Source organism: Dreissena polymorpha, chromosome 5 (genome assembly GCF_020536995.1).
Source record: "Dreissena polymorpha isolate Duluth1 chromosome 5, UMN_Dpol_1.0, whole genome shotgun sequence".
Lineage (NCBI taxonomy): Eukaryota > Metazoa > Mollusca > Bivalvia > Myida > Dreissenidae > Dreissena > Dreissena polymorpha.
In genome coordinates this window covers 32,351,985-32,374,043 of record NC_068359.1, presented here as the reverse complement: position 1 = coordinate 32,374,043, position 22,059 = coordinate 32,351,985, and the positions used below count along the sequence as shown (strand labels likewise).

The following is a 22,059-nucleotide window of genomic DNA, read 5'->3' as shown; positions in this document are numbered from 1 at the left end:
TCTTTTACAGCCATGTTTATATTCATTTTTCCATTTAGAAAAATGTCTACAATGTTTTGATATCAAACGTGTTCCTTGCTGTCATTTTATTTTAAGACACGAAAACAATAGATACGATAAATTAAGTTTATGATCATTTGTGTTTGTCCAAATATTAATAACTAACGGATATTGATTTTTATTAATCAGTTGTTTTTACTTGGTCGAACATTTAGTTTTTGCTCAAGGTGGTCACGCTCAGAATGCTTGTTATAATAACAAACAGCAAAGCGTCAAACGCATCGATTATTAAAGGGGCCTTTTCACAGATTTGGGCATTTTTGAACTTATTCATTAAATGCTTTATATTGATAAATGTAAACATTGGATCGTAAAAGCTCCAGTAAAAAATCAAGAATAAATTATAAAAAAGGAAAAGAACATTGCCCGGCGCAGGTTTCGAACCAGTGACCCCTGGAGTCCTGCCAGAATCCTGAAGTAAAAATGCTTTAGCCAACTGAGCTATTCCGCCGAGTACTCGTGACGTATTTTATACGTTATATAAGCAATCTTCGTAGTTTCACAAAATTTAACGACAAAAACAGAACTCTCCAAATTATTCAATCGTTTCGCGTTGCAACGCTTTATAATTGTAAGGTTTTAAAATCGTCAAAAGATGCATATAATGGCTATATTAGACCATGGTAAATGTTCAGTATTACTGTTTCCTCACAAATATCATAACTAAAACGAAAATTTGCGAATCTGAAACAACTTTTTTTTCAATTTACCAAAGCGTGAAAAGATCCCTTTCAACAATTGCAATCAAATAATTTTTGTTTTTTTCTCAGTTGATCGAAAGGCGTGAAAATAAATTGAGACTTGTATATAAAAAAGATTAATATACATACAATAGGGCCAAAGGCCCTGATGCGCTCACCCGAGATCCAAAGAAATGTACTGGTATTAATGCGATCTGCTTTTGCGATATTTGTGCAATATATTAGAATTCTTACAAAGCTCTACCCCTTATGTCACATATATTATGTGGGCAGTGAAATTATTGGAACAAATGTTCTGCCCACCTTTGATAATTAGGCAACAAAGAAGTGTTCTGGTTGGTTGACCATTTGAAATCGTAAAATAAAAGTCTGGTAAACTATCTTACATACCTCATGGTGGCCAGTAATTCTATTGGAAAATGTTTAAATGCTCCCTAAAAATGTATATTAGAAAAAATATGAATGAGATGCATGATGGTTGCGTAAAAATGTGATTTATTGCTTGGTCAGAATGTTTCAATAAACAAGTAACACAAGAAAATCTTCCGCACCCTCTTCATTTATATTTTAAACGGACTAAACGAATCACAGATAACAACTACATATATCACAAATGTTGCAGAGTCCTTATCTGAGAGGGGTATTGTTCACAAGGGGAAACAGAATCACTGGCTTTTTTCTCTGCATCATCAAGCGTTACAAGTACAGTCGACGAATCAAACATGCTCACAAAATCCCGCAGCAATGACGGCAATGGGAGAGACAGGACCATTGACTGAAGCGGCTTCTGTCGCATCGTTTTCAAGTTCATTAAATGTCTACGTACTGTCACTCTACAGCAGTCCTTGAGAGACAACGGCTCGCACATCAGCTGCTCAACGTTCTGCAGGAAAGACGTGTCCCACTGCAATTGACGACCAACGAGGAACAGTTTATTCAAATGTGAGCTCGTCAGTTTATAGCCCGCTTTTAATAACACCGATATATTCGCCAAGTCCTTGTTAGTCCACAGCGAAAAAAGAATAGAGTTTGAATAATGACCAGATTCCCAAACTGTTCCTGTGGATTTTTCAAGAGTACAGCCCCCTTTCAGCAAAAGGGAGATTATTTCTTGCTGGTTGTACAGCACAGCATGGTCGAGTGGTGTCATAAGTTCCTCATTCAGCGTATCAAGATTGGCACCAGCTGAAGGCAGAATAAAACAGTATTGAACTGCATTCTGGAAAAACTGGGCTTAATGCATGTGTATAAAGTGAGGTACCTGATTAGACTGTGCAGTCTGCACATGCTAATCAGGGACAACACTTTCCGCATGTATGGTAAGGAGGTCTCTCCCAAACAAAAATATAGTGTATGTGTAAAGTGTTGTCTCTGTTTAGCCAGTTAAGACCCAAAATAACAGGTGGGTATGTATTATTGGCCAGAAAATCCATTATTTAGCTTTAGACTTAAAAATATTTAACATACTTAAGTTTTGTATCTGACATTTGACAAAGGTCAGTCTTGATGCAGTTATAGTGTAAACATTACAAATTGAAAGGGTGAATGTTTAAATTATGTTGAAACATTTGCATTAAATAAAAACGTTATTATAAAAATATGCTAACTTTTCTCAAATATACATTGGCCATGCTCTGAAAAAGGGGTTTAATGTATGTGCGTAAAGTGTTGTCCCAAATTAGCCAGTGCAGTTATAATATTTTTTTGATAAAATAAAGTCTCTTCTTAGTAAAAATGCAGTTTAAGCGGAAATTATAGTCCCTGATTAGCCTGTGTGGACTTCACAGGCTAATCTGGGACGACAATTTACGCACATGCATTAAACCCCATTTTCACAGAGCATGGCCCATATGATTTATATGATACTCTTTAAACAATGCGTTTGAATAACACCAGTCACCTCTAATAAGAAGATCTACAGCTGCTGCCTGTTTGTAATACACGGCATGGAACATGGGGGTTGACTCGCCACAGTCCATCGAGTTCAAGGCTGACCTTACTGACAGAAGTTTGCAGATCATGTCTGCAACAATTACACCAAATATACACATTACTGCCAACATTATTATATTACATTGAACTTTTTTGCCCAGAATTACTGCCTCTTACAGTCTGTTTCCCTATGGAAAAAGTAACGTTTTCTCCCCCAAAATCTGACCAACATTTCCCAAGAAAGTTGACAAACTTTTCAAATAAACAAAATCATTGGCTTATAGGTACTCAATACTTTATGATTACATTCAAAATGTGTAACACACATTTTAATACATTATCAATAGAATATAGTTTCTTAAACCTTTGCTCATAAGGAACAGTGAAAAAAATTTGGAAATATGGATTTTTTTCAAATTTGGGATTTTTTTAACCATTTTGCTGTGGTAATGGGTGAGTTTATGGAGCTGTAGATATGCCAGGAAAAGGCCTGGAAGTTACGGATACCCCACCTGTGTTTCCATATCGACATGCCACATGAAGTGGAGTTTCCCCATAAAGGTTAGTACTGTCAACATGAGCACCTTTCTGCAGAAGAAGCTCCACGATCTCTAACTTGTTCTGAAAAAACAGGAAACACTAAATGTTTTTATAATGAATAACTAACAGCTTTAAAATTAACATCTGGTGGTAGATTTTAGAGTTTTACCTTTACCAGTACAGAGGTAGCTAGTTATTTTAAGGGAAAGTTCTGAATTTTGAGTTTCTCAACTCCAAACCAGCACATTAGCCTGAAAATGCTTATATTTTATTATTTTACTGAATAAATATGGTTATGATGAACCTGTTCTGTGATTTGTATATTTTAAATATTCATACTACATTCACTGCATACTTATTTTGACATTGCATATCTTGCTGTCTGCAGCATTAAATATAAACATGTGAACAACCTATCTTGAATCATATGAAATGATGGTGTATATTTAAAAGGTTAATAAAATATTGGGTTTAGCTAAAACAGAATAGCTACCCCCCCCCCCCCTCCTGCCATTTCTAACAGTATGCACCATTTTATACCCAACCCTTTAAAAATATGTTGCCCCCTGTTATAGGATCAAGTTATAATAGAAAAGAAAATGCCTTAATTATGAATATATGCTTAATGGATGACTGAATATTAGTACTTAATTAGAAACAGCACCATTAATTCACTTACAAAGTTAACCATCTAAAAAGTTTACACAAAAGAGGGTCACCGTGCCTTATATCAGGCCCCCTTGCCATTTTTAGTCTAGCTAAATCCCTATGTAGTACAGTATGTACCTGTTGAACAGCCAAGTGAAGAGGGTTTTCTCTAAGTAGCAAGCTGCTTCCATCTCCATGATGGCACGGTAAACAGTGATCATTCAACAGCAAAGTAACTGCTTGAACATCCCCTGAAAGAACATTATTTCAGTATAGACATTTATATTTTATCCTGCTTTTAAACCATTATGTGTCATCTGTATGTCTGGTCTACTGCATATACTGGTACAAGTACTCTACTATAAAATCAGCTGTCAAACATCAAACTTCATATATTAATTTACATTGTTTCTGTTTAAAGGCCTTCATTTCACCTTCTTACCACATCCTTTGATTTATATCCCTATGTAAATTGTATGCGCATGGCACATATCTGAGGAATGTTCAGTTTCCCTTTGACCATTTCACACCAGTGGCTTCCTTTCAAAAACATTTTTACAGAAAAGGATTGAAATCAGATTGATACACCATTTGCAAGTTTCTAGTTCTGTCTGTTTATTTTATATTGCTTGGTTAATTTTGTATTCAAAGCATGTAAAGATTACCAAAAAATATGTCATTATATGATGTTATATAGTTTATCTTATTAGTATTGTTAATTAATATATAGTATGTTTTGAAAAAAATAATTTTTATCTATTAATCACTAATTGTGTGCGCCAGATGGTTATTTTTTAACATTATCATTTAAACCAGAAATCATATGTTCATTGAATGTTTAAGTACGAAGCATACATATAATAAAAGTCCAGGGTCAGGTGTCAAAATTTGTGTTGTAGGGCACCCCCGAGGTTCCCTGTAGTGTCATTAAGGTGTGTGAAAGTGTTTTGGGGTCAAATAGGCTGGAAGCTAGATGGAATATTTTGTTTTTAAATCATATTTGTACAAATCTTAATTCTAATTCATTGTTTGCGAGTACACCAATGACCATTGTAAACCACTAAAACTTGCACAAATATTGGTGATTTGTGACCTATTCCCTTAACGTTAACTAACTTATAAATGATGTTTATTTTAATTACCGCTTTTTATATGATTACATAGTGTTTGTAACCATGAAGCATAAGACACTTCCATCGTAAGAGATGATTTAACAACGCAAAATAATTATCTGCCACTAACAAATTACACAATCACTGAATCAGTGCAGTGAACGATAACCACAGTAATAGAAATCTTGTTCGAATTTATCCAAGCGTTTTTGTAATGCAGATTTTACCTCAAAAGCCTTAAACTGAATCTGGAACTTTACCAAACCTTAAATATACTTTTTTTTATTTCCTTTAGGTCCGTTGCATAAGTTTCTTGTTATTGATATGTTTATATTTTATTAATCACTTAAATATTTCGTTAGTAATTTCACTAGATTTATGAGGTGGCGAGTCAAATGTTATTTAGTAATTATTGGGAATTCCCAAAAGTTCATTGGAAAACCAAGAAGATATAAGATCACAATTTGACAAAAAAATACAGTTTATATTAGGTCATTGAAAAAGAAGATATAATCAGAAGTTAATTTAAACTAACACTTATTACAGGTATGCCATATTTTGTTTATTTTAAATTACACTGGTTCTAAAGCTCATTAAGATGGGGTATCGGGTCGTTTCGCACTAAAACCTGTTCGCCCTAGGTCACTGAGTCGTTTCGCCCTTACAAGTGGGTTGTTTCGCCCTTATTTTAGTTTGAACAACAATGAAAGCCGATTTTGTAATACATTCCAATTATCTTTAATTGATTAATTAATTAAAGTACGTTGTTTTGTATATAACATCTTCCACACCTCTTACACACAGCTATATTACCCGTGAAATATACCGACCACAAGTGTGAAAGTGACGTTAATTGTGACAACTGTATATTTAGATGATTAAAAAAAGATTATCTGATGTGTTACACGTAATTGTAATGTCTTGTTGTTAGTAACTCAACACAATATTATGCTTTAGAAATGTGCTGTGAATGGAATAACAAACATCTTTTTTCGTCTATAAAAGCAGTATACTTTTAATATTGATTTTGTTCGTTTTTTATGTATCGGTGACTTGTTTACCCTAAACTATATAGAATTATCGACACATTGTTGTGTGCAAATTATATGGTTAACATTAAAGGAAACAATACAGAAGATTGCCAGTTATGTGCTTCTTATTATCCCTTTATCCCCAAACATCGTTGTTATAGTTTAAAAAAAACTATGAATTCAGCTTGTGACCATCTAAAGATAAATCTTTTAGAATTGCTGCAGATAAAACTAGGGCGAAACGACCCAGGAATTAGGGCGAAACGACCTAGGGCGAACAGGTATTAGGGCGAAACGACTCACGGGCGAACAGGTATTAGGGCAAAACGACCCGGAAACTTAAGAGACCTGTATTCTTGTCATATCTGAAGGTAATTGATTCATACTGACTTGCACTAAATTAATTAATCAATAATTTAATGGTATAGATTCTGCCCTTTACGTTATTTTCAATAACTATTCCATTCAGTTTGTGATGTCTTTCAAGTTTGGGGATGAATTATCAATGATCCGGATTCTTGATTCCTAATAATCTTGGCCAATGTGGTCAATGTCCCAACTCATGACAGGGAATACTTAAAAAAAACAAAAAACTATTGTGTAACACTTAACCTGTTCAGGGTTATTAAATGTTAGAATCTTCATGATGGAAAACTTACTTATTGTGGAAAACAGTTTTTGTTTTAGTCAGGGGCCTTTTCATGTTTTGGTATTTTGACAAAATAACAAAAAATTGTTTCAGATTTAAGAATTTTTGTTGTAGTTATGATATTTGTGAGAAAACAGTCATACTGAACATTTACTATGCTCTAAAATATCCATCAAATGCATCTTTTGACGATTTAAAAACCTAAAAATTATAAAGCGTTGCAACGCGAAACGATTAAATATATGGAGAGTTCTGTTGTTGTCGTTATATTTTGTGACACTACGAGGATTCTTTATATAAAGTATAAAATACATCATTTATTGTATGAGCACAGATGGCGAAGTGGTCTAAGTGTTAGACTTTTACTCCAGGTGTCAGTGGTTCGAGCCCAGTTGAGGGTTGTCTTTCTTTAATTGTATTCTTGTTTTGTACTGGGGTTTTTAGATCCAATGTTTACATTTATCAATATAAAGCATTTAAGGACAAACTTCAATATCTGCCAAAATCTGTGAAAGGGCTCCTTTAATGAGATTAATTAAACACTCAGTAGATTTGTTAAGATTTTGTTTTGTAATAAATGCAAGTAAGCCAAAGGGAAATTGAATGTCAAACATTACACATGATCCTTAAATGTCTTTAAATAACATATGACCTAATAAGCCTTAAGCTTCAAGCAAAATACATGTATATTGTTTGAATAACCCAAGTACATTTGTTTAGCTTGGTTGATAGCTAAATCCACTATTTTGCTATGAAATGTTCAAGTATATTCCTTCTTCTAGAGGTCAGTGTGTCTGACAAACACTTTTTGTCTGTTATAACTTAGACCTTGAAATGTTTGGGGAAAAAAAGAATAATAAAAGTGTTGTTTGAGAACAGGGTATTTATTATACACATAACATTTGAATTTTAGAAGCATGTCTATGAACGGTGGTCTCCCTGCACCCAGCTTCATATATGGACCCCAGCCCACAGGTTATCAGGTATGAGCTGCAAAATAGGTACTACAGTTGTTGTTCAGAAGTTTCAATGTACACACAATATGTTTATTATGCCCCCCTTCGAGGAAGAGGGGGGTATATTGTTTTGCTCATGTCGGTCCGTCCGTATGTATGTCCGTATGGTCGTCCACCAGATAGTTTCCGGATGATTACTCAAGAACGCCTTGGCCTAGCATCATGAAACTTCATAGGTACATTGATCATGACTCGCAGATGACCCCTATTGTTTTTGAGGTCACTAGGTCAAAGGTCAAGGTCACGGTGACCCGAAATAGTAAAATGGTTTCCGGATGATAACTCAATAACGCTTATGCCTAGGATCATGAAACTTCATAGGTACATTTATCATGACTCACAGATGACCCCTATTGATTTTGAGGTCACTAGGTCAAAGGTCAAGGTCACGGTGACCCGAAATAGTAAAATGGTTTCCGGATGATAACTCAAGAAAGCTTTTTCCTAGGATCATGCAACTTCATAGGTATATTGATCATGACTCACAGATGACCCCTATTGATTTTCATGGCACTAGGTCAAAGGTCAAGGTCACGGTGACCCGAAATAGTAAAATGGTTTCCGCATGATAACTCAAGAACGCTTATGCCTAGGATCATGAAACTTCATAGATACATTGATCATGACTCACAGATGACCCCTATTGATTTTCAGGTTACTAGATCAAAGGTCAAGGTCACGGTGACCCGAAATAGTAAAATGGTTTCCAGATGATAACTCAACAACGCTTATGCCTAGGATCATGAAACATCATATGTACATTGATCATGACTCGCAGATGACCCCTATTGATTTTCAGGCACTAGGTCAAAGGTCAAGGTCACGGTGACCCGAAATAGCAAAATGGTTTCCGGATGATAACTCAAGAAGGCTTATGCCTAGGATCATGAAACTTCATAGGTACATTGATCATGACTCGCAGATGACCCCTAATGATTTTCAGGTCACTAGGTCAAAGGTCAAGGTCACGGTGACTCAACTTAGAAAAATGGTTTCCGGATGATCACTCAAGAACGCTTACGCCTAGGATCTTAAAACTTCATAGGTACATTGATCATGACTCGCAGATGACCCCTACAGACTTTCAGGTCACTAGGTCAAAGGTCAAGGTCATGGTGACTTGACACAGTAAAATGGTTTCCGGATGATAACACAAGAAAGCTTACGCCTAGGATCATGAAATTTCATTGGTACATTGATCATGACTCTCTGATGACCCCTATTAATTTTCAGGTCACTAGGTCAAAGGTCAAGGTCACAGTGCCCAAAAACGTATTCAAACAATGGCTGCCACTACAACTGACAGCCCATATGGGGGCATGCATGTTTTACAAACAGCCCTTGTTTTTATGATTCTACTTTAAGTAAGTCTGATTATACAAAGTCTACTCATTTAACCAGTAATTTTTATTTAGTGTAACATCTAAGGTAAGAGAAAAAGTATCCACATGCCTAATCATTTTGTTGAAGAATGAGGCTGAGGCAACGGTTTTTGAGAGGAAAAATAAAAATGGATATGCAATCTGCTGTGTTGAAAGAAACAATTAAAATTATATTTATCAACTTGGGTACCTAAATATAGCTGAATTGACAAAAACATTATTAATATTATCAAATTGTGTTTTGCCCATACATTTATTTCCTTGGCCTCAGCTCTGCCTGTGACTTTCCAAAATCTAATGAAGACAGTTTCATGTTTTTTGTGATTAAGTTTATAAAAAAAAAATAAAAAAATACTGGCATTAGTTTCAAATGGTTAATTATTTACTCTATTACTATAGCCAGGAGGTTTGGGGAGCCAACATGGAAGTTCATCTTCAGGCAGCTCGTACACGATCTTGTCCAGTCCCAGTGGTAGCAGCTACCTCCCTGGGGGTGGGGCCGTGCTTCCGGGGGGCTACATACAGGGGCCTAGCCTCCCACATGCCATATCAATGACTGACATAACGCTGGAGCAGGCCATGGCCAAGGTCCAGGAACTAGGGAAGGAGAATGCAGCTCTCAGAGGTTTGTATTTAACCCTCTACTCCTCAGATACATACTTTGACTCGTTTGTGGTCGCTTAGAAAATCAAATTAAATAAAGACCTTTCTTAACTGGTTCAAGTTTCAAAGGCTTCATTTGTAACCCTTAGATACTGATGAGCAGCTCACTGCATACAACCTGAACATCCAGCGATTTACTCCCAGGTTGTTCTGGTTTTATGTTCTGGTTTCATGTTGGACAGAATGTTTGTACACTATTGAGAACTTTATCTTTTTTAAATACCGGTATCTCAAGTTTTTAAAATTCATTTTCAAAAATCTATCGTGTATAAAAGACAGTTTCTTGCAGTTCGTGTCGATATCTTAAGATTTAGGAATAAATCCGTTAATACGTTTCAAATTGGTGCCAAAATTGCACATTGTGTGCTGCATAACCATGATGATGAATGCTACATACACATCAATCTGTTTGCTAAGAACACAAGCTGATTAAATAAAGTAATTCTCAGGTATTTCACATTGCCATAAGCAGCATACAAAACTGTCTTTTATGCACTAGTTGAAATTCTTAAGACAAATTGTTTTACAAAGTAATTTGAAAAAAAAGCACCACTTGCCGGTATGTTAATATCCATTAACGTTTGATTGCGAAGCCTACAAAGTCACATGATCCTGAACCCTTATATAGCCATTTTCACTTAGCATCTCAGAGGTTCTTCCATAAGAGGTGTGATTTGTTATGGAGTTACCTATTGTTGTCTGTGTACGTGTATTTTAAAGTTCATGAGGACCTTTTCTAGGCTGGATTATGTGGGACCCTGAGTGTTTTCTAGCACATAGGTACAAACCAAGCTAAGCAATTCATTTTTTTTTAATAACACACCATACGAATAATAATTCTATTTAGATAAAACTATCACAGGTGAATAAATCAGTAAGCGTTGTTTAACATATGGATTAGATTTTGTGTTTCCTTAGTTGTTTAGATCCAGATTACAAATATTTTTGATACAGCAATTTCATTGAATTTTAAAGTTTGCACATTATTTTAAAAAAGAAGAAGGATAAACACATTTTTGGTACTAAAGCTTCAAAAAGTAGCCGTTTGTTGTTAAATATTTTGGTCAAAGGGTAATTTACCAGTGTTTGTGGTCTATAAGAAACCCCCTCCTGGTATTTTCATGCTTGTATGTATTTGCATAAATCATTCAATATATGACACCCCAATTAATAGTGTTCAATTTGCATTCTTAAATAGCAAGTGTGTGAAATATAAAAAATGTTTTCAGAAATAAATATTGTTATAAATTTCAAGAAGGTATTTCCTTAGGTCCTTAACAAGGTTTGTCACCCCAATATTCGTATCTTGTTTAAAATCATGAGACAGAATTTTCCTCCCCTCAGACATATTGTCAATCATACCCCAGTTTTATGCTTGTATGTATTTTTAGAGTGTTTTTATATTTAAGAGACTTCTTTTAAAGAAAACAACATGAAAGCAGAATGTGTTGTCCCAGATTAGCCTGTGTACACTGCACAGGCTAATTTGGGACAATGCTTTACGCACATGCATTAAGCCCCATTTTTCCAGAGCAAGGCTCATGTATTTATGTATTATCTCTAAAAGAACAATTATCTCTAAAAGAACAATTATCTCTAAAAGAACACCGCAAACATGAAGAGGCAGCTCCAGTAAAAAACACACCCAATTTCCCAATTTCAGTCAAAACAATTTGTTTTTGACTGAAATTGGGAAACTGGTGTGTTTTTTGAACAACATGATTTTTCTCAATCCAATGAGCCCCATTGCCAAAATGATGAAAGAAACACTGGGTTATGTTTTCAGAGTATCTCAAAGAGAACAACACCAACATGAAGAAGCAGTTCCAGGTGCTGCTGGAGTGGAAAGAGAAGGTCAAGGACAGCAACCAGCAGAACCTGACCCGCTTTGAGAGGCTCCAGAGGGAGATCGCCATACTGAGGTCCGAGAAGGAGAAATATAAGCAGTATGTCACCAGTCCAGACACACAGGTAGGGTTTGGTGTGATTGTTGCAGTGCTCCAGCTAGGCCAAAATGGAAGGGCGCGGCACCCTGTCGTCCCAACGGTCCACCCTGTCCCCTTTGACCCCACCATGCCCTTTTCTTGACCTGTTTACATTATAATATAGCAAATTTTATTTTAAGTTTTAATAAAATAACTTAATTTTCACACTGAAAATAGTTATATTAATGGAAGAACAATATTTTAATGGAAAATACATTTGTATGCTCCCCAAAAATAGTCGCCGCTTCGTCTGTCGGTCCGTGTGTCCGTCCGTGCACAATTTTTGTCCGGGCTATTTCTCAGCAATTAATGACCGGAATTCAATGAAACTTTATGGGAAGCTTCACTACCAAGTGGAGATGTGCATATTATCAGCCGGTTCTGGTCAGATGATTTTTCACAGAGTTATGGCCCTTTGGAACTTTCCATTAACTGTACATATAGTGCAATGCTTGTCCGGGCTATTTTTTAGCAACTAATGACTGGAATTCAATGAAACTTTATGGGAAGCTTCGCTACCAAGAGGAGATGTGCATATTATCAGCGGGTTCTGGTCGGATAATTTTTCACAGAGTTATGGGCCTTTGAAATTTTCTATAAAAAATTCTTGCCCCCCTAACTACTGTGCCCTCAAGACGTTTACTTTTATTTGAATATATAGTGCAATATTGTGACAAAAAACACTTTGGGGAGCATCACCCGTCTCCGACTGTTTCTTGTATATAAAATATTTTTATTCATGCTATGAATTGAAAAAATGCCCTTGGGATATAATGCATGGGTGCTTAAGTGCCCTTTTGACAAACAAGCACCCTGCTCTTTTCTAAGCCTAGCTGGAGTACTGATTGGTGCATAGTTGTAGTTGAATAAACGCTCTCTTTGATAAAATACTTGTTATTTTAGTTGTTAATTGTATACATCTCTATCTGCTTAACATCAAATTGAACAATTCTCAAGGATCAATCTTTAAACTAATAATTTCTGTAAATTGTGAAAACCAAGACGCAGGCGATGAAAGTGTGTATGAAACTCTCTAACTAATAGAAAACTTGTTTGTGTAATATTATGAACATTCTAGCGTGTGCTTACCCCTATCTAAGTGAAAAAGGTATCACTTATCAGGATGGTAAATTACATCATTTCATATTATTGATAAATTATTAAAAGTAAGAACCAAGTTTGCATTTTGTGTCAGAAAAAAATAAAGGATATTTGTTGGATTCGATGGAATATCAGTTTTATTTCACAAGTGATCATATAAAATATATATTTTTTATGATCATGAGTGAATTAAAATCGTTATTCCATTGAATCCAACAAATTTTCTTTTTATTTTATGCTTTTTCACCGTTAATTTACATTGTAAAAGAGTTTAACTGGATAATTTTGCTGAATTCATGACATCATTTTGTCGAAAAATGATGTCAATTCACAGTAAAATGAATATTTTTCACTGTTATTTTTCACTGTTAAAATCAGTGAAATTTCAGTTTTATTTCACTGATATTTCTCCGTAAACAACCAGAAAGCATAAATAAATAAATTTATTTGTTGCCAGCGCTCAGTATAATGAAAATTATCTTTTTTTTTAGCTGAACTAAAATAAATTAATTTTCAATTTTCTTCTCAGCTGAGTCTTGAGAATGTGGGTCAGCGCACGAAGAATCTAATTTCCTATCTTTAAGAAAACATACATTTTCCTCGTCAGACTCATGGTTGAGTCAGACTCAAAACTCCAAAACAAACCTGAAATTAAAACCTGTTTAGATTAAGCATGATGATCAATCTCATCTTAAAAATTAAAAAAAATAATCTACAGTTAAGACGAAATATTGACTTAAGTATGTTTGTGATACTTGGCCCAGGGTTCTGTGTTGGAGTGAGTCTCAATATTGACTTAAGTATGTTTGTGATACTAGGCCAAGGGCTCTGTGTTGGAGTGTGTCACAATATTGACTTAAGTATGTTTGTGATACTAGGCCCTGGGCTCTTTGTTGGAGTGAGTCACACTATTGACATAAGTATGTTTGTGATACCAGACCTAGGGCTCTGTGTTGGAGTGAGTCACAATATTGACTTAAGTATGTTTGTGATCCTAGGCCCAGGGCTCTGTGTTGGAGTGAGTCACAATATTGACTTAAGTATATTTGTGATACTAGGCCAAGGGCTCTATGTTGGAGTGAGTCACAATATTGACTTAAGTATGTTTGTGATACTAGGCCCAGGGCTCTGTGTTGGAGTGAGTCACAATATTGACTTAATTATGTTTGTGATACTAGGCCCAGGGCTCTGTGTTGGAGTGAGTCACAATAATGACTTAAGTATGTTTGTGATACTAGGCCTAGGGCTCTGTGTTGGAGTGAGTCACAATATTGACTTAAGTATGTTTGTGATCCTAGGCCCAGGGCTCTGTGTTGGAGTGAGTCACAATATTGACTAAAGTATGTTTGTGATACTAGGCAAAGGGCTCTATGTTGGAGTGAGTCACAATATTGACTTAAGTATGTTTGTGATACTAGGCCCATGGCTCTGTGTTGGAGTGAGTCACAATATTGACTTAATTATGTTTGTGATACTAGCCACAGGGCTCTGTTTTGGAGTGAGTCACAATATTGACTTTAAGTATGTTTGTGATACTAGGCCCAGGGCTCTGTGTTGGAGTGAGTCACAATATTGACTTAAGTATGTTTGTGATACTAGGCTCAAGGCTCTGTGTTGGAGTGAGTCACAATATTTACTTAAGTATGTTTGTGATACTAGGCCCAGGGCTCTGTGTTGGAGTCTCAATATGACTTAAGTATGTTTGTGATACTATGCTCAGGGCTCTGTGTTGGAGTGAGTCACAATATTGACTTAAGTATGTTTGTGATACTAGGCTCAAGACTCTGTGTTGGAGTGAGTCACAATATTTACTTAAGTATGTTTGTGATACTAGGCACAGGGCTCTGTGTTTGAGTGAGTCACAATATTGACTTAATTATGTTTGTGATACTAGGCCCAGGGCTCTGTGTTGGAGTGAGTCACAATATTGACTTAAGTATGTTAGTGATACTAGGCCCAGGGCTCTGTGTTGGAGTGAGTCACAATATTGACTTAAGTATGTTTGTGATACTAGGCCCAGGGCTCTGTGTTGGAATGAGTCACAATTATGACTTAAGTATGTTTGTGATACTAGGCCCAGGGCTCTGTGTTGGAGTGAGTCACAATATTGACTTAAGTATGTTTGTGATACTAGGCCCAGGGCTCTTTGTTGGAGTCTCAATATTGACTTAAGTATGTTAGTGATACTAGGCCCAGGGCTCTGTGTTGGAGTGAGTCACAATATTGACTTAAGTATGTTTGTGATACTAGGCCCAGGGCTCTGTGTTGGAGTGAGTCACAATATTGACTTAAGTATGTTTGTGATCCTATGCCCAGGGCTCTGTGTTGGAGTGAGTCACAATATTGACTTAAGTATGTTTGTGATACTTAGCCCATGGCTCTGTGTTGGAGTGAGTCACAATATTGTCTTAAGTATGTTTGTGATCCTATGCCCAGGACTCTGTATTGGAGTGAGTCACACTATTGACTTAAGTATGTTTGTGATCCTAGACCCAGGGTTCTGTGTTGGAGTGAGTCACAATATTGACTTAAGTATGTTTATGATACTTGGCCCAGAGCTCTGTTTTGGAGTGAGTCACAATATTAACTTAAATATGTTTGTGATACTATGCCCAGGGCTCTGTGTTGGAGTGAGTCACACTATTGACTTAAGTATGTTTGTGATACTAGGCCAAGGGCTCTGTGTTGGAGTGAGTCACAATATTGACTTAATTATGTTTGTGATACTAGGCCCAGGGCTCTGTGTTGGAGTCTCAATATTGACTTACGTATGTTTGTGATACTTAGCCCAGGGCTCTGTGTTGGAGTGAGTCACAATATTGACTTAAGTATGTTTGTGATACTAAGCCCATGGCTCTGTGTTGGAGTGAGTCACAATATTGACTTAAGTATGTTTGTGATACTAGGCCCAGGGCTCTGTGTTGGAGTCTAAATGTTGACTTCAGTATGTTTGTGATCCTAGGCCCAGGGCTCTGTGTTTGAGTGAGTCACAATATTGACTTAAGTATGTTTGTGATACTAGGCACAGGGCTCTGTGTTGGAGTGAGTCACAATATTGACTTAAGTATGTTTGTGATCCTAGGCCCAGGGCTCTGTGTTGGAGTGAGTCACACTATTGACTAAAGTATGTTTGTGATACTAGGCCCAGGGCTCTGTGTTGGAGTGAGTCACAATATTGACTTAAGTATGTTTGTGATACTAGGCCCAGGGTCTGTGTTGGAGAAAGTCACAATATTGACTTAAGTATGTTTGTGATACTAGGCCCAGGGCTCTGTGTTGGAGTGAGTCACAATATTGACTTAAGTTTGTTTGTGATCCTAGGCCCAGGGCTCTGTGTTGGAGTGAATCACAATATTGACTTAAGTATGTTTGTGATACTAGGCCCAAGGCTCTGTGTTGGAGTGAGTCACAATATTGACTTAAGTATGTTTGTGATACTAGGCCCAAGGCTCTGTGTTGGAGTGAGTCACAATATTGACTTAAGTATGTTTGTGATACTAGGCTCAGGGCTCTGTGTTGGAGTGAGTCTCAATATTGACTTAAGTATGTTTGTAATACTAGGCCCAGGGCTCTGTGTTGGAGTGAGTCTCAATATTTACTTAAGTTTGTTTGTGATACTAGGCCCAGGGCTCTGTGTTGGAGTGAGTCTCAATACTTATTTAAGTTTGTTTGTGATACTAGGCCCAGGGCTCTGTGTTGGAGTGAGTCTCAATATTTATTTAAGTTTGTTTGTGATACTAGGCCCAGGGCTCTGTGTTGGAGTGAGTCTCAATATTTATTTAAGTTTGTTTGTGATACTAGGCCCAGGGCTGTGTGTTGGAGAGTCTGCAGGTGCACATTCGTCGCCTGGAGACGGAGAAGTTCAGCACCCAGCATGAGATTGCAAGCCTTCGCAGCCAGATTGACAGCCTCAAACAGAAGCTGCAGTCATCTTCAGATGATATGGTTAGATATGAGCATCTTGCTGGAAAAACTGGGCCTAACCCTTTACCACTCAGAAACTCAATGTGAAGCATTTGATGTCCTTTAGAAAATTAAATTAGATTTTAGTCCTTTCTTAATATATTTACGTTTGAAAGGCTTCATTTCCAACCCTAGGCTACTGATGAGTAGCAAACAGCATAAAACCTGATTAGACTGCGAGTTACTCCCAGGCTGTTCTGGTTTTATGCTGTTTGCACATTGCCATTTTCACTTTGCTTCTGAGTGGGAAAGGGTTAATTCATTTGTGTAAAGTGTTGTCCAAGATAAGCCTGGTAAGCCGTCCACACAGGCTAATTAGGGATGACACTTTCCGTCAAGACTGGATTTGGGTTTAGAAGAAATTTCATTTAAAGAAAAATTAAAACAAAACAAAAAGGGTTGTCCTTGATGAGCCTGTGCAGACTGCAGAGGCTAATCTGGGAAGACACTAAGCACCCGTGTTACGCCCTAGTTTCTCAGAGCATGGACCATATTTATGGAAGAAAACTGTGAGAATTATCACTCATGTTCATTACACAGCAGCTTAAATGTACAGGTCACATGGGCATGAAGTGCTTGGTGCTCGGTGAACTTTTCGACCTTACTTGCTGTGTGTGTTTTTTTCACACAATCTTTGTTGGGATGTGATTTGGCCACATCACAAGAGTAAAATTAGAGCTATCATTTGCGTAATCACCCTTATTTCCTGTAAAAATGACATATGTGCCTTGTTTGCAACAAAGAAAATTCATTTTCCATAGCATCTTTACCAAACTTTTACATACAGTTTGTGCACTAACATTAAATATCTAACCAAGATACAAAACTGGGTGAGGTTGTAGTACATATGTGTTGTGATTATTATACCCACTGGTACATATTTAAGGGGGTATACTGGGATCATCATGGACGTCTGTAGACCGAAACTTGTCCGGAGGCTTTCTCCTGCACTTATGAACATTTGTAAGTTTTGTACTTCTATTTTGTACAGAGCATAGCTTGAAAAGTGAAAGAGGTAACATTTTGAGACTATATAGGTAGCCAGATCTCATTCGAGTGATGTATTGTGCACAAGAATCATAACTCTCTTCCACGTTTTTAGAGTTATGGCCCTTTGTTAATTTTTAAATTAAAGTTTTTATGGGGCATATCTTTTGAATATGCTATCAATTGAAGCTTATTAGGTAAGTAGATTTCCTTCAGGGATTGTTCAGTGCACAAGAACCGTAACTCTTGTTTCCATGTTTTGAGATTTATTTCCCTTTGTTACTTTGCTTCTTTTAAATTTCAAATGGGGCATAAACCGGTATTGCTAGCTATGCAAGGTATCAATATGAGATTTCAGTGATAGATAGATCTCAATGATGGTTGTCGATTGGAATGGAACCAATATTCCCGCTTTCATTATTTCCCAGTTATTGCCCTTGTGAAAATTCATGCTGAAATGTTGTCCAGCAATCTTCAAGCAGAGTTGTCGTTCCTTGCTCTCACTTACATCACAAGAAAATCCTTCCAGATTTGGTAGGATTTTCTTCTTTTTTAGCTCATCTATTTTTTGAAAAAAAATTATGAGCTATTGTCATCACCTTGGCGTCGGCGTCAGCGTCGGCGTCAGCGTCGGCGTCGGCGTTGGCGTTGGCGTTGGCGTCGGCGTCCGGTTAAGTTTTGCGTTTAGGTCCACTTTTCTCAGAAAGTATCAATGCTATTGCATTCAAACTTGGTACACTTACTTACTATCATGAGGGGACTAGGCAGGCAAAGTTAGATAACTCTGGCGTGCATTTTGACAGAATTATGTGCCCTTTTTATACTTAAAAAATTGAAAATTTTGGTTAAGTTTTGCGTTTAGTTCCACTTTTCTCAGTAAGTATCAATGCTATTGCATTCAAACTTGGTACACTTACTTACTATCATGAGGGGACTGGGCAGGCAAAGTTAGATAACTCTGGCATGCATTTTGACAGAATTATGTGCCCTTTTTATACTTAGAAAATTGACAATTTTGGTTAAGTTTTGTGTTTAGGTTCATTTTATTCCTTAAGCATCAAAGCTATTGCTTTCATACTTGCAACACTTACTAACTATCATAAGGGGACTGTGCAGGCAAAGTAATGTAACTCTGACTGGCATTTTGACAGAATTATGTGCACTTTTTATACTTAGAAAATTGAAAATTTGATTAAGTTTTGTGTTTAGGTCCACTTTATTCCTACAGTATCAAAGCTATTGCTTTCATACTTGCAAGATTTATGAACTATCATAAGGGGACGGTGCAGGCAAAGTTATGTAACTCTGACTGGCATTTGGACGGAATTATGGGCCCTTTATACTTAGAAAATTGAAAATTTGGTTAAGATTTATGTTTTGGTCACTTTACCCCTAAAGTATCATAGATATTGCTTTCATACTTGGAACACTCACAAACTATCATAAGGGTACAGTAAAAGGACAAGTTGCATAACTCTGGTTGTCATTGTTACGGAATTATGGCCCTTTTTTGACTTAGTAACTTTTAATATATGGTTAAATTTTGTGTTTCGATCCACTCGAAGTATCAAGGCTATTGCTTTCAAACTTCAAATACTTACATGCTATCATGAGGTTACTGTACCTGGCAACTTGAATTTTACTTTGACCTTTGAATGACCTTGACTCTCAAGGTCAAATTATTAAATTTTGCTAAAATTGCCATAACTTCTTTATTTATGATTAGATTTGATTGATACTTTGATGAAACTACTCTTACCTGACATACCACAATAGACTTCACCCAAACCATCCCCCGTGCCCTCCCCCCCCCCCTCCCCCCCCTAATTTTTTTTTTTTTTTTTTTTTTTTTTTTTTTAAGATCATCTCACAAATGACCACCACACCCTCACACTATACCCCCACCCCACCCCCCCCACCCCACCCCCCCCCAAATTTTTTTTTTTGATTTAAAATCTTGTTTTAAGTATTTTATTATAAAAAGAAGTATCATTTTCATTACATTTTGACAATAGTATATAAGGTTAGGTTCACAATAAAAAATAAGTTACCTAAATTGAAAAAAAAACGTAAAAATAACAACAGTAAAATTATGGTAACACATGGCTATCTTCACGTGGTTGGTTATGTTGGTTCATTCAGCTATGATGGTTCCAGTCAAATCTCTGCGCGGAGGTTGATTGTCCAGGTTATGTCTAGACCATAATATGAGGTATCAAGATGAATTTCATATATTTTGTATAAGTTTGAATTGTTGGAAAACCCTTTCTTACATCAAATGTCCGATCCCCTCTGACAAAGTGGCATGTGTGGTTATTTGATGTGCAACAGTTACAGTTTAGTAACACCTTTAAATTTACAGACATGCAAGCAATTGATATTATTTAGATTTTAAACTTTCATTTTTCATCATGCCATATTTCCCTATTTTACATTTACATTTAAACTCAAATGGATTAACATTCAGCGGAAGTGAAATATAATTTATGGTAATTTGATTATTTTGTATATCTGGGTGTTACTTGAGAGGTTACATTTCACTGAATGACATTCTTTAATATTGTCAGTATTGGTGCAATTAATATTTGGCTTTTTTGTACAATCAAAGACAGAAATACAGGTTGGTCCCATACCAACCTTATATTTTTTGTTTATCAATGGATTTGGTTTTGTATTGTTAAAAGAGCCTCGTTTTTAAGCTTGAATTTAGCTTCATGCATGTGCATAAAGGGTATTCCCAGATAAGCCTGTGCAGTCTGCACAGGCTAATCAGGGACAACACTTTCTGCTTTTATGGAATTTTTCCTTGAAAAGAAGTGTCTTCTAAATTAAAATCTAGACAGCACATGCTAATCAGGGACAACACTTTACGCACTTGCATTAAGCCCAGTATTCCCAGAACGCAGCTCTTATTTTCCTAATGTTCTTATGTTTCTATGTTCTTATGTTGCAGGTGGTTGCAAACGGTGTTGACGACAGAGAACTGGAGGCTTACAAACGACGATGCAATGACCTCAATCAGCAGGTAAATGATTGTTATGTTGTTGTTTAAAAATGAGCATAGCCTTGGAAAACGTGGTTTAATGCATATGCGTTAAGTGTCATTTCGGATTAGCCTGTGCAGTCTGCACAGGCTAATCAGGGACAACTCTTTCCACTTTTATGGTATTTTTTGTTCAGGGAGGTCTCTTCTCAGGGACAATCAAGTTTAGGTGGAAAGTGTCGCCCCTGATTAGCCTGTGCGGACTCCACAGGCTAATCTGGGACGACACTTTAGGCACATGCATTAAACCCTGTTTTCCCAGAGCAAGGCTCAAATCCATGCTATAAATAGGAAGCTATAGATAGTAAGGAAGTTTGAATGTGTCAAAAGTGTTTTGCTATCAGAGAAAAGTCATTACAAGTTTTAAAAACATAAATAAAATTCTGTGTTCTGACTCCAGTGGGGAATCAGAACTGCATTCCAGCGGTACATTTACCAAATTAAATTAACAAAATTTAAAGTTAGTGATTAAAATTTGGCATACCGGTATTTGTAAGACAATTTAATATGTTGGCCGGTGTTACTTTTTAGCTCACTGAGCATGTAACCAGAGTACAACATGCTCATGATGAGCTTTTGTGATCTCCTTTTTATCCCTCGTTTGTTGTTGTGCATCCTATGCTGTAACACTAGTACATCGTGACACTGTACAATACTCGTGTGAACACTCGAGAGGCCACATTTATTGCCCAAAGTACATGATACTTGGTAAGAACATTTGCCCATTTAATATCTGGATAGTTAGGAGTTAGAAACAGGGTCAAATTGGGTAAAAAAATAGGTCAATAGGTTAAATGAAAGAAAAAGCTAGTGAAAAATTTAAAGGTCACATTTATAGCCCAATTATGAAATGCAGTCAGAACACTTTTCCCAATTTTATTTTGAGTCGGAAACTGGGTCACATGGGGGTCAAATACTAGCTTGTGGAAACTCTAGAGGCCACAATTAGTGCCAAATGTTTATAAAACTTGTTAAGAACATTTCCCCAAATTATACATTCAAAAATGGTATAACTGGGGTCAAAAACTAGGTCATCATTTCAAATCAACTCGATTGAGTTTAATACTGGGTCATGTGGTATAATAAACTAGGTCTCTGTGTGAAATCGAATATACAATTTTTAACACTCTAAGGCCACATTTTTTGTCCAATCAACCTTAAACTTACTCAGAATATATGTTCTAATGATATATTGGCTTCATTCTAAAATGGTTATTAAAACTTAAAGCTTATCAAAACACTTCAG

General features: G+C 36.4%; 2 protein-coding genes across 6 annotated transcripts in view; one reads left to right on the top strand and one right to left on the bottom strand.

Annotated features, from left to right (window-relative positions):
* Window positions 1-1,300: 1,300 nt before the first annotated feature.
* On the bottom strand, window positions 1,301-5,191 carry LOC127881785 (ankyrin repeat and SOCS box protein 8-like). Its single transcript, XM_052429929.1, has 5 exons — window positions 5,024-5,191; window positions 4,020-4,132; window positions 3,206-3,314; window positions 2,662-2,784; window positions 1,301-1,946 (listed from the first exon to the last, which is right to left on the bottom strand). The coding sequence occupies exons 1-5, from the start codon at window positions 5,076-5,078 to the stop codon at window positions 1,369-1,371; spliced, it is 978 nt and encodes a 325-aa protein (XP_052285889.1). The 5' UTR covers window positions 5,079-5,191; the 3' UTR covers window positions 1,301-1,368.
* Window positions 5,192-5,214: 23 nt separating this feature from the next.
* Window positions 5,215-22,059, top strand: part of LOC127881768 (optineurin-like) — a 36,801-nt gene continuing 19,956 nt past the window's right edge. For 2 of the 5 annotated variants that reach the window (XM_052429905.1, XM_052429906.1), the window contains exons 1-6: window positions 5,215-5,539; window positions 7,587-7,656; window positions 9,471-9,696; window positions 11,521-11,705; window positions 16,622-16,765; window positions 20,724-20,795. In XM_052429905.1, the coding sequence (XP_052285865.1) occupies window positions 7,591-7,656; window positions 9,471-9,696; window positions 11,521-11,705; window positions 16,622-16,765; window positions 20,724-20,795 (693 nt within the window). In that variant the 5' untranslated portion in view covers window positions 5,215-5,539; window positions 7,587-7,590. Of the gene's footprint in view, window positions 5,540-6,241; window positions 6,396-7,586; window positions 7,657-9,470; window positions 9,697-11,520; window positions 11,706-16,621; window positions 16,766-20,723; window positions 20,796-22,059 lie in introns of those variants that run through there. The other 3 variants (XM_052429902.1, XM_052429904.1, XM_052429903.1) reach the window with 3 other exon arrangements.

What these genes read in the sequence shown, in the direction of transcription:
- LOC127881785 (XM_052429929.1), bottom strand. Translation starts at nt 5,078, where the DNA reads ATGGAAGTGTCTTATGCTTCATGGTTACAAACACTATGTAATCATATA. An exon ending in ATGTAATCATATAAAAAGCG is followed by an intron (nt 4,133 to 5,023) that starts GTAATTAAAATA and finishes ATGTTCTTTCAG; the next exon opens with GGGATGTTCAAGCAGTTACT. An exon ending in TGTAGATCTTCTTATTAGAG is followed by an intron (nt 1,947 to 2,661) that starts GTGACTGGTGTT and finishes TTCTGCCTTCAG; the next exon opens with CTGGTGCCAATCTTGATACG.